Here is a 12,600-nt window from a genome sequence, read left to right on the forward strand (position 1 = left end):
CTCCGCCCCATACACACACACACACACATACCCCCCAACCCCACACACACACACATACCCCTCTGCCCCACACACACACATATCCCCCACACACAAACAGACACACACACACAGATACCCCCCCCACGCACACACACACGCACCCCCCCACACACAATCACACACACATACCCCTCCGCCCCACACACACACACACATACCCCCCCCACACATACGCCCCCCCCACACACACACCCACACGTACACACACACATACCCCTCCGCCACACACACACACACACACCCCCCCACACACACACCCCTCCGCCCCATACACACACACATACACACACCCCCCACACACACACACACACACATACGCCCCCCCCCCACACACACACACATACACACTGTGGTGGCCCGATCAAGGATCAGTCCACCACTGAAGAGGGGCGGGCTGTGCGACGGCGCCAGGAGAATATTTCCCGTGGACGTATTTGAGGGACCGGCACCTTGGAGAGAGCCGCGCCAGAAAAGAATCAGCACCAAGGTTAGCACCACCGAAACGCGTGCGGAATGCACGCCACTAACCTCTCGCAATTAACCAGGCACAGCTGCACCGAGTTGGAGGGGAGAGCAACACCCTACAAAAGGGCGAACTCGGGAGCAGAGCGGGGCTCAGGGGGCGAACGAGAGGAGACCCGCGGAGCCAGTGCAACCAAGCGAACGCCACGTGAGCACATCAATCCGGCTCGAAGCCAACTAACCTGTGCATTTGATTCCTAGATGCCTAGGCGGGGGAAGTGGACTCCCGAGGCCGGGACACCCCGGAGAGAACACGGCCCCACAGCGGAGACGAGCGAGTGAACCCCACTGCCTGAAGTCCGCCCTAATTTACCGGTTACCGTTTTTTTGAAATTCCCTAATTTTTTGAGCACGGACTTATTTTCTAGTTTCCTTTTTTACCGTTTTTTGTGATCCGATTCCCGTGTATGAGAAGGGAATGTTTTTCGTTTGTCCGGGACACTAAAGAAGTGCCCTGAAGGCACCAGCACTGAAAAAAAAAAAAAAGAGAAAAAAAAAAAAAAAAAAAAAATTATAACAAATTAATTTTTTTTCCACCAATTTTACTCTCTCTCTCTCTCTCTACCAGCGGGTTACCACAACACACATACCCCTCCGCCCCACACACACACACACACACACACACACACACACACACACACACACATACACAAACATACCCCTCCGCCCCACACACACACATACACACACAAACACCCCTCCACCGATAAAGACTCACATTTCCTGGGTCCTGGTTTGATCCTGTTCTCTCCTCCATGTTCCACACTGTAAGAAACACAGAACAGAGTGAGTGTGTGTGTGTGTGTGTGTGTGTGTGTGGGGCGGAGGGGTATGATTGTGTGTGTGTGTGTGTGTGGGGCGGAGGGGTATGATTGTGTGTGTGTGTGTGTGTGGGGCGGAGGGGTATCTGTGTGTGTGTGTGTGTGTGTGAGCGTGTGTGTGTGGGGTGGAGGGGTGTTTGTGTGTGTGTGTGTGGGGTGGAGGGGTGTGTGTGTGTGTGTGTGTTTGTGTACTTACAGCAGTGTGTGTGTGGGGTGGAGGGGTATGTGTGTGTGCGTGTGTGTGTGTGTGTTTGTGAGTGTGTGTGTGTGGGGGGGTATGTGTGTGTGTGTGTGTGTGCGTGTGTGTGTGGGGCGGAGGGGTGTGTGTGTGTGGCGGAGGGGTGTGTGTGTTTGTGTGCGGGTGTGTGTGCGTGTGGGGGGGTGTGTGTGTGTGTACTTACAGCAGTGTGTGTGTGTGTGTCCTTACAGCAGTGAGTGTGTGTGTACTTTCAGCAGTGTGAGTGTGTGTGTGTGTGTACTTTCAGCAGTGTGAGTGTGTGTGTGAGTGTGTGTGTGTGTGTACTTTCAGCAGTGTGAGTGTGTGTGTGTGTACCTTCCGTAGTGTGAGTGTGTGTGTGTGTACTTTCAGCAGTGTGTGTGTGTGTGTGTATGTACTTACAGCAGTGTGTGTGTGTGTGAGTGTGTACTTACAGCAGTGTGAGTGTGTGTGTGTGTACTTACAGCAGTGTGAGTGTGTGTGTGTGTGAGTGTGTGTACTTACAGCAGTGTGAGTGTGTGTGTGTGTGTGTACTTACAGCAATGTGTGTGTGTGTGTGTGTGTGCGTGTGTGTACTTACAGCAGTGTGTGTGTGTGTGTGTGTACTTACAGCAGTGTGAGTGTGTGTGTGTGTGTGTGTGTGTGTACTTACAGCAGTGTGAGTGTGTGTGTGTGCGTGTACTTACAGCAGTGTGAGTGTGTGTGTGTGTGTGTGTGTGTGTGTACTTACAGCAGTGTGAGTGTGTCCAGTTTAGCAGCAGACAGCGCTCTCACTCCTGAGTCTCCTGGGTGATTGTATCTCAGGTCCAGCTCTCTCAGGTGTGAGGGGTTTGAACACAGAGCTGAAGCCAGAGAATCACAGCCTCTCTGTGTGACTCTACAGCCTGACAGCCTGCAGAGAGAAGAACACACACACCTTACAGCACATTCATATAAACTAACAGAGCTGTGTGTGTCACACACCTTACAGCACATTCACATAAACTAACAGAGCTGTGTGTGTCACACACCTTACAGCACATTCACATAAACTAACAGAGCTGTGTGTGTCACACACCTTACAGCACATTCACATAAACTAACAGAGCTGTGTGTGTCACACACCTTACAGCACATTCACATAAACTAACAGAGCTGTGTGTGTCACACACCTTACAAAACATTGACAGTGTTCCCCAAAATGTAAGTAGTTGGCCAAAAAGAAAAAGGTTTTTTTTTCTGATACAATTTGGAGGCTTCTGGTGCATTTTAAAATGTTAAATTAATCTCTAATACATGCCTTTATTCTTAAGCATTTTTTTCAGTTTACGCTCAAATATGCCGACATCACATACTTGTACTGCCATTAAACAGAAATTTCTTCAGAAAATATGGTTGATAACTCGTTTCTTGAATAAACAAATTATTCTACAAAGCGTGACATAAAAGATAGATGCTTCACTTTAATGATATTGAACAATAACTCTTATATGACTATATATAAATTAAACTATTAGGTTTATATATTCAGTCATCCATGTCAGACTCTGACTCTTCCCAGTCCGTGTGAAGAGACACCAACACAGACACACACACACACACACACACAAATGCACATACCCTGTACACACACACACACACACACACACACACACACACAACTGCACATACCCTGTACACACACACACACACACACACAGAAACACATATGCACGTTGTGGGGCCCCTGCTCCTGCATGTTGCGCCACGTGGGTGGAGAACCCCAGAAGGACCTGCACAACGCAGCCACGCAAACGTTACGCATTAGGAGAGGTACAAGAAGGAGTCTATTTTCCCAGAGAGGTGATGGGGAGATCAGCACCCTGGAGAGAGATCCCTCTCCCTGCAGTCCAGGACCCCGGACAGCGCACGTGAGTGAACCTGGTGGAAAAATACTAACCCAGCTGCAGCCCTTTTCTCTAATGAGCAGGGGAAGAGATTTAAGGCGCAGTCGAGGCTACAAACTGAGTCAGTCGGCGCCTATCCTAAAAGAGGGGGAGACAAGAGAGAGGAAGAGCCAGCGCCGAACCGGATAGAGGACGGAACGTCTATGCCCTGCCGTACCGACCCCACGAACCGGCCCTGAAGGAGACCCCACCTCCCCCGACGGCAAACCCAAAGACCCGGAGTTTGACGCCGGACACGTGAGCCTAATAAAACCCCAATCGTACTTACCCTGTACCTCTGTGCTTCCCCCCAGCCCTGACATGGCCCAAGAGGGAAGAAGGAAGGAGGTTCTGGAGCATACCCCAGTCCGGGAAGAACTTGAGTTGATTTTGCCTGAACGGCCCCTTTTATTTCTCCCGTTTTCCCCTACCCTTGCCCTGAGGGGGGCGCTATCACCAATACCCCGAAAAAGATAAAAAGATGACTTTTTCCGGATAATTGCTGACACCCGTGTCTGGTTTGCAGCTGGGCCCACCCACTACACCTCAGGATCCACCCCGAGGCCCCACACTATGCATTTATACATCACCCACTACACCTCAGGATCCACCCCGAGGCACCACACTATGCATTTATACATCACCCACTACACCTCAGGATCCACCCCGAGGCATCACACTATGCATTTATACATCACCCACTACACCTCAGGATCCACCCCGAGGCACCACACTATGCATTTATACATCACCCACTACACCTCAGGATCCACCCCGAGGCACCACACTATGCATTTATACATCACCCACTACACCTCAGGATCCACCCCGAGGCACCACACTATGCATTTATACATCACCCACTACACCTCAGGATCCACCCCGAGGCACCACACTATGCATTTATACATCACCCACTACACCTCAGGATCCACCCCGAGGCACCACAACATCAACTAACATACACAGACCCCTTACACATGTACACATCTACACACTAACATACACACACACACACACACACACACATACTGTGCAGAAGTCTTAGGCACCCTACACTTTATTATATATATGCTTATTTTTTGATTTTGTACTTTTAAAGAACACATCCAAATATTAATTTTCCAAAATAAATCATTTTAAAGACATTTCACTATATAATTTTTAAAAGTAACAAATTACGCTAAGTAATTGACTACTTTTTACCTAAAAACTTGATCAAGGGTGTCTGAGATCAGGAGCAAGGAGCCAACCAAAGTCTGCAGAAGAACTGTGGCAAGTCTCACATGCTTGGAACAACCTCCCTGCTGATTGTCTTATAGAACTGCAGGACAGCGTTGATCTCAGAGAAGTGATGCAGTTTTAACGCCGAAGGGTGGTCACAAAAAATATTGATTTTATTAAGTTTTTAACTCGGTGGCATGGATGGTGCAGTGGGTAACACTGCCGCCTCACAGCAAGGAGGTCCTGGGTTTGAATCCCTGTCGGCCGGGGCCTCTCTGTGCGGAGTTTGCATGTTCTCCCTGTTTCCTCCCACAGTCCAAAGACATGCAGGTTAGGCTGATTGGAAAGTCTAAATTGCCCGTGGGTATGTGTGTGGGAGTGAATGGTGTGTGTGCCCTGCGATGGACTGGCGACCTGTCCAGGGTGTATTCCTGCCTTTTGCCCAATGTATGCTGGGATAGGCTCCAGCCCCCTGCGACCCTGTTCAGGATAAGCGGGTTCAGATAATGGATGGATGGAAGTTTTTAACTATTCTGGCAAATTACAAAAATGTAATGTAAAATGTATAGTGCGTGTATTTAGGACCTTTCATTATTTTTGAAAGAATCTTCCTGAACAGAATGTTATACAGATGCCTCAGACTTTTGCACAGTACTCTACATTCATACACATACACAAACCCCCCAAACACATATACACTCACGCACACCCTCACACACACACACACACACACACACACCCCCAACCCGCAACCCCACAAACACATATACCCACACACACACTCATACACACACACCCATTGAATACCTGCATAAATAAAACTAGAACGTTATGCCGTGGTCTGGGTGAATACTCTTTTCTGGATGGCACTTTGCCCCATCCGTCACCCTCCCCCTACCTCTCCTTGTGCTTTCCTCAGACTGCAACAGGTCGAGAAGATTATAAAAAATAAATACAATAATCACAATACAAACACAAAATAACATCTTCCATAGGATATACACTTCTATACTAATATATTGACTGAGGTCCACTGATTGAAGTTTTTCTATCTGTATCTTCATTACTGAGCTTGCTAGTTTGCCAATCTGCCGCTGTTAGTTCTCTAGTTCTAAAAGCCACTGCCTTCAAGGTGTCACAGACCTTGGAGTATTCAGTGACTGATTGTGGTAGACTAGCGCCATCTACAGCATATCCAATGAAACTGAGAATGACTCCCTGTGGAATGCCGCAGTTTAGCGCTCATTTTAAATGACTCTAACTGCAGGTGAAAAATAATTAACTGGAAACTCTCGCAACAAAAAATTCTGTTTCTTTAAAATATTTTAAACTTTTAAATCCTGAGTTTTAAATCCCTCATTCAAGCTTTTAATGCTTTATAAATGAAGAAGGGCTTGATTAGGGTGAACTGTGATATTCTGGATTATGTACTGTAAAAATGTGGAGATTATGGAGAAGAATACGTTCTTTGAAATGGCATTTACAATTGTTCATTTATCAAAATGGGTGAAATAACTGGATAAAAATTACCTTGTAACATTACTCCTTCTCATGCCTCATGTCTTGTACATTTCTGTTGCCTCATTTATCAAACGTGAGCCAAACAAACTTGACCGTGAATCATTCGAAAATGCATTGACACAAATAATGAGGGATGGATCAAAGCTTTCACAGTTTTGTGGTTTTATTGTTCCATTCATTCATTCATATTTTATTTTAATTTGCAGCGGCAAAATTATTTTAATAAGCCAATTGAATATTCAAATGATTTATCATATAAAAAACACAATTGGATTCAACATTAAAATGGGTGATTCATTTGGGTAATCCTGATTAATTCATGCTTAATTGGAATGGAATATGAATTCCATAAAACGCGTAAATAAAGTTTGTTATAAATAAGGCGTACCCGTCATAGCTTAGACAGTCCTCCAGAGTGCGACATGCAACCAAAAATCAGTCTGTCTCTGTGTGACTGCGGTGCCCGTTACACCTGTCCCCGGCCCTGAAAGGCCCAGCCCAGACCCAACATCATCGGCAGAGGTAACCGCTCCACCACCTGTCTCCCCTGTCCCCGGGAAGATGCCTAATCCTGACCTAACATCTTCATCTGACTCCGAGCCAGAGCCAGAGCAGACCACATACAAAAAGGCCAAAATATACTGCCTTTCACAAAGAATGGCCTGTCCAATTTCCGTGGCTCACATATGATAAAACGGCCAACATCACGCATTGCATTTATTGCAAAGAGTGCGGCCAAAGCATGGCTGGGAACAGTGCTTTTGCTGTCGGAGCATCAACGTTCCGAATTGAAACGTTAAAAAAGCACAATGTCTCCAAGAAACACGTCCTGGGCGTGACAGGTGCGTGGCGGGCAGAGGAGCTCCCCACAGCGTTTCAGCGCCAGGCAGCGGAAAACCGAAGCAGTGAGGAGTCAGATAATACAATGTAACACTGCTTAGAATACAGCCAAAGAAGAGCTACCATTTACTAAACTTAAGTCCGAGATCATCCTTATGAAAAGGAACGGGTTAAATGTAAACCCGTTACTGCCATGAAACTGCCTGTGCCCAGTTCATTGGGGTGATCGCAGAAAAAGACGTCTGTACAAATCGCGGATTCAATGTCATTCATGACTGTTGGAGAAACAGACATTTCCACTAAGTGTGGGAGTGTGAGATCGTCTAAAGCCGCATCTTGTACAACGGGAGACCGGCCAACATATTATTGGCCACATCGAGGTGGAGCATGGCCATGTTATACATAGTAACCCCAGCTCAAGTTAAGCAGAAATAAGACATGAAACACATTTAAATAGTCATTATTCAGATATGAATAATATATGATTATGAGTCAATAAGCATCTATAGGGCCCGAACTATGGAATCTGGCATTTCATATATTCTGTTTGATTTTTTAATGATAATTTTCTGTTTTAAAGCCATATTGTCCTGTGGATGTTTCCATAAAAACTCTTGTAGTGGCTTAAGGAGATCACCACCATCTCTTAAAAGTGGTTAGACATGCTGTCCCACTGCAGCATGTCCAGTTAGAAACACAAGAGGATGCCACTGAATTCAACACTTAATTTATCACTGCCACAGTTAGCACACACTTTCAGTTGAAGATGCGGTTCTGAAAGGGATAATTATCTAACCTGGTAGCATTATGTGCACATTTAACAAGCACAAATATGGTTATAAAATGTGAGACATTATAATCTAATAACAATAAATATGACGCATCCAACTCCAGACTGTATTAGAATATGGCACTTAACCATTCCACAGTCAACACTGCCCTCTGCTGGGTTCAAGGAGCGACATTTCTCACACCTGTTGGCTGACAAAAAGGTTTACAAAATTGCCAAAAAGTCATAGAAATAGGTGAAGGTAGAACTTTGCAAGCTAACTTGCCACATGATTGTAGTTGAGTAATAATGAGTAATAGATGTGAAACCTGTGTTTAGGCTACTGTAGCCGTTGAAATAGGCACAGAGAAAATAAAGCGGCTGTCAGAGGAACCAAGAGCAGACTCGGGGAGAAGGTGAAAACAGGCAGGCTTTCATGAACAGTGGGCAGATCGAAAACACAATCCAGAAACAGGTAATGGTAAAAAATCCAGGCAGACGGGTACATAAAGGGCACACAGAAGACTCCAAGAACAGGAAGGAAGTCCACACAGATGAAAGCACACAAAAAAAAACACTAAGTCCAAAGCCAGGCAGAGATCAAAAACAGGAAATCCAAAATCAGAGCAGACCAGACGGAATTACAGGGGTGAAAGCATGCGGTACAGGGGGCTAGAACCAGGACAGGAAAATACAGACTCAGAATACAAGGTATGGCGAACTAGCATTGAGCAAACAAAACATCTATGGCACATATACCGGTCTAACAAGTAGAAACAAGAATCAGGTGTGTGAACTGGGGAACAGATAAGGAACAGGTGAAATAAATGACAAGAGACAGGAAGGAAGTACATATAAGGAGTGGGAGGCGGAGACAACAAATGGAGCACAGGTGAAACAAAAAATGAGTGAATGGAGCAGGAAACAGACTACGGAAAGCACAGAGGTAACAAAAGCTTTAGTCTTCCCCGGCCCAGACATTCCACTGCTTAGCCCCATTTTACTCCGCACGCAGCACGGATCCGGTGTGTATACAGCACCTAGGACACCGCAGAACATTTTACACCGGCTCCATTCCTTTTTATTCCTGTCCTATGTGGCATATACGCAGTGAAGTAAGCCAATTAGAAACAAATTATCTTTACATGTTAGTATGTTTACACCGAATTTTGAAAGACAGTCATTTTGAATTTTGAAAGCGTCTTTAATCTTTTCTCGGCCATCTCTTTAAATTGCCAGAAATGTAATTTCTTCAGGTATTTTAGAGGCATCAATTTATGCTAATCCTGCACATCAGTTTTTGTTTATGGCATGGCAGCCAATCGCCGTTGGTGTGTGAGTGTGAGTGTGAGTGTGTGTATGAATGGGTGAATGGAGAAGCATCAATTGTGCAGCGCTTTGGATAAAGGCGCTATATAAATTCCAACCATTTATCAGAAAAGCCTAGCCGAGTCCGGTTGCTTTTCCTGTCAGTCCTCCACATTCTTCTTTGTTGATGGAACAGCATAGACGATGCAAATGAATGCAAACTGCTGACCATGTCATTGTCACAGCCCTTTTTGACTTGCTGCATTAGCACTATAGAAAGGCCAAATTCAAGTTGGTTCTCCACAAAAGTGCAGGGTTTGCAATCTTGCATATGCACCCGACCATCAACTGTTGGAAATATTAAGTTCAAATGTAATACATCATATAATTGTATGGTGTAAGGGTAATTTTCTTAATTTATTCTTAATTGACAATGTGTGTTAACATAAAGACAATCACAAGATTACAAATAACCTTTGATAAAGTGATAATCCTTATTACTATTAGACCACTTTCTGAATTAAGTGCTTACTATGAGTCTTTCTCTGTCTCTCTCCCAGCAGACAGACAGCCTTTGACCTTAATGTCTCTGCTTCTCCTGGAAGGGGGTAGCTAGCACATTCCGGTCTTACAGCAAGGTCAACAAGGGGTATTCAGAAGACAAAATACTGATAAATGTTCATGGCAAGCTTCATGTCTTTTTGTTTTGGTAAAGCCCCCCCTTCAGGAAAAGTGTGTATAAGAGTCTTACTTATGTCTGATTCAAATCAGAAAGCCGGTAAGCTTTCTCATTTTGTCATTTATTTGCAAATAAATATGAAAGTTAAATAGAAGAATAGCTATTGTGTTTTTACTGGATCTGTTTCATCAGACGATGCTCATCTGTGATATCTTATTTGTGCAGGTTAAAAAGGGAATTTTTCCCCACAGTTTGCCGATGAGGATGGGATCGCTAATGTGGTTCTTCCCTATACAGAACAGTCTCAGAGTCTGTGACATGGACAGACAGTGTACACTGCCAGGGGTTATAGTCCCTTGAACCGAAAAACCCACCCCACGAAGGGATTGTAAGCAATCGCCTATGGGGAAGGATGATGGTATCCGGTCCAGTTCTGAGATGTTTATGTGTGGGGTAACCAATATGCGATCCTAAAAAACAAAAGAACACTCAGGTGAGGCCATAGTAAATCACTAAAAGGTACCTCGTTTGATTGGGGCTGACGGGCCCATCACTCAGGGGGTGATTCAAACACAAGAGCCGGTATGCTCTCTAGAGCCGGTATGCTCTCACTAATACTCTGGGACTGGGTCCCAAGCGCTGATAGAAGTAATAGTTAATAGTTAACTATTAGAATTGATTGGTCTTCATGAGTAAATACGTATAAAAAAGAACTGAGCTCTAAAGTAAATTACCTTGTTGTGTACTATGGTTTGTTTTGTTGTCCATGAGAGTGCAAGCTGAAAACAGGCCAGTGTGATAGAGGCGTTGTGTAGTGGGTCTGTGTGTGTGTGCGCGCATGTGTGAAAGTGTCGACATTGGAGACAAATGGTCTTTTAGACTCTGATTAGATCAGGTGCACCTTAAAAAAATAAACAAATAAAAAAGTAATTAAGTTAATTAAGTAAAAAAAAAAAAAAAAACTTGCGCATTAAAATAAGTAAAAAGGTAAATTATTAATAATCAGGTACAGACTGGTAGTGGGGTGAGGTAATAACCATGAGCTCAAAGAGTTCAAAGAGGCAAGACCCAGAATTTGCGGGTCCTATGAAAATAATGCATGACAGTATGGGTCGGCAACCACACACCAGTGTATTATCATGTTATTCTGTAAAAATAAATGGAAATGGAAATATTTTGGATTTGTGAAGAAAAAAAAGAAACAATGTTAAGACAGGAAAAGCAGGCTAAGAGGGAAGAAGGAGTAAACATCTGCAGTAAAAAAAAAAAGAATAATAATTTTTTTTTAAATGTATGACTTTCTTTGTAATTTTTTCATTTTTTTTTATTCAGTGTTACCTCCTGTTGTGCATTTCAACTGCTCTTTTGATCCAAATTTGGCATTACTCGCCAGCATATATAAAATTGACCTGGACCTAGATTACCCTGCGTGTCCGCCAGACCACTATCAGCAACACCCAGGACACAGCTGCCCCTGCACCCACCCACCGAGGAGCAGAGTCCAGTGCTGTGAGACCCCCACTTTCCAGCAGTGGGGCTGCGGATAGCGGAGTCAGGCAACAGCCTCAGCAAGCCCAGATTCCACGGGAAAGGTCATTTCCACCACGGGTGAACTGCACAGAATGCCCAAACCCCAGAGTGGGTCAGGAAGACCAGGGTCTGATGGTCCTGCAACTCGTCTCTGGAAGCTGTCAGAGTTGCAGGCCGTGTGTGGGGACCTGCAGATCCGAGTCAGGTGGGTGGAGAAGGTTTGGTGAAACTGTTAACGATGTTCTTGAGAGACTTACACAAAAATACGATGCACACAGCGGAATGGAGAAACCTGGAGATAACATGCCAGTCTCACCCCGTACGGAACCCAGCTGACTAACTGCTTCATGGATGGTTTGGGAAAGAGCTGGCTTCAGCAAAAGGATACTGGACTTTGGGAAACGGCTCCCCAGGGTAATGTCACGATCCAAAACCCTGGTGGCTGCCCCGGATGGAATGGCTGGACTCAGATGCCACAGGGCGCTGGTGCTTTCCCAAAATTCTGGCAGCCAAACTGGATTGCAAGGACAATGAAGGTGTGCAGGGCGCATGCACGGGGTGGTGAGTCCGCGGGTTTTCTATATCGAACGCCTGCAAATTCATTACCAATCGGGTTGTTAAAAGTAAATAGGCGAGCATTAGTTATTGTAAATATGGAGGCTGGTCATTCTGTAATAACAGCTAAACTGTGGGGATCAAAGCCTCCACCTTGTGGAAAAACTATGGTCAGTCCAGATGCCGGAGGAGGTAATACAACAGAAAAGTTTATAATTCCTTTATTGGTTCAGGATAACAATGCGGGTTCTACTATCATTTTAAAACATGCATTTATATTCTCTCCTGTATGTCTGGTAAACCTGCTTGGCAGAGATTTTAGGATTGGTTGTAGAATGCACAAATGACAATTGGTAGAATTAACAGTGTAGAAAACTTTGAAATGTACTTCTATGCGTGGGATCTGGACAGATGCCCAGGCACAGCTAAGGCCAGGTAAATATGCCAGTGATTGGAACTAGGATGTAGCAGAGGGTTTGAGAATGTGTAGAAGATTGATGTAAAAGATGTATTGAACAGAAGAAAAAGGGGTTTGAGTACCTTGCTCAGACACAGGACGAAAGGAGGCAGAGGTGAAAAGCCAGTGAGAATTAAAAGAAAACTGCATGTAGGGAAGGAGTAGAGTTTTTGAAATTAGGAGAAATGGTATGGTGAAACAAAATTGTGTA

At 44.9% G+C, this 12,600-nt stretch overlaps 1 protein-coding gene across 1 annotated transcript in view; it reads right to left on the minus strand.

Annotated features, from left to right (window-relative positions):
• LOC133118964 (NLR family CARD domain-containing protein 3-like) overlaps positions 1–12,600 on the minus strand; it is a 41,460-nt gene that overhangs the window by 1,706 nt on the left and 27,154 nt on the right. The window contains exons 5-6 of the mRNA XM_061229313.1: positions 2,333–2,494; positions 1,283–1,329 (exon numbers count right to left, since the gene is read on the minus strand). Coding sequence (XP_061085297.1) covers positions 1,283–1,329; positions 2,333–2,494 — 209 coding nt within the window. The remainder of the gene's footprint in view (positions 1–1,282; positions 1,330–2,332; positions 2,495–12,600) is intronic.

The sequence above is a fragment of the Conger conger genome, chromosome 19 (genome assembly GCF_963514075.1).
Source record: "Conger conger chromosome 19, fConCon1.1, whole genome shotgun sequence".
NCBI lineage: Eukaryota > Metazoa > Chordata > Actinopteri > Anguilliformes > Congridae > Conger > Conger conger.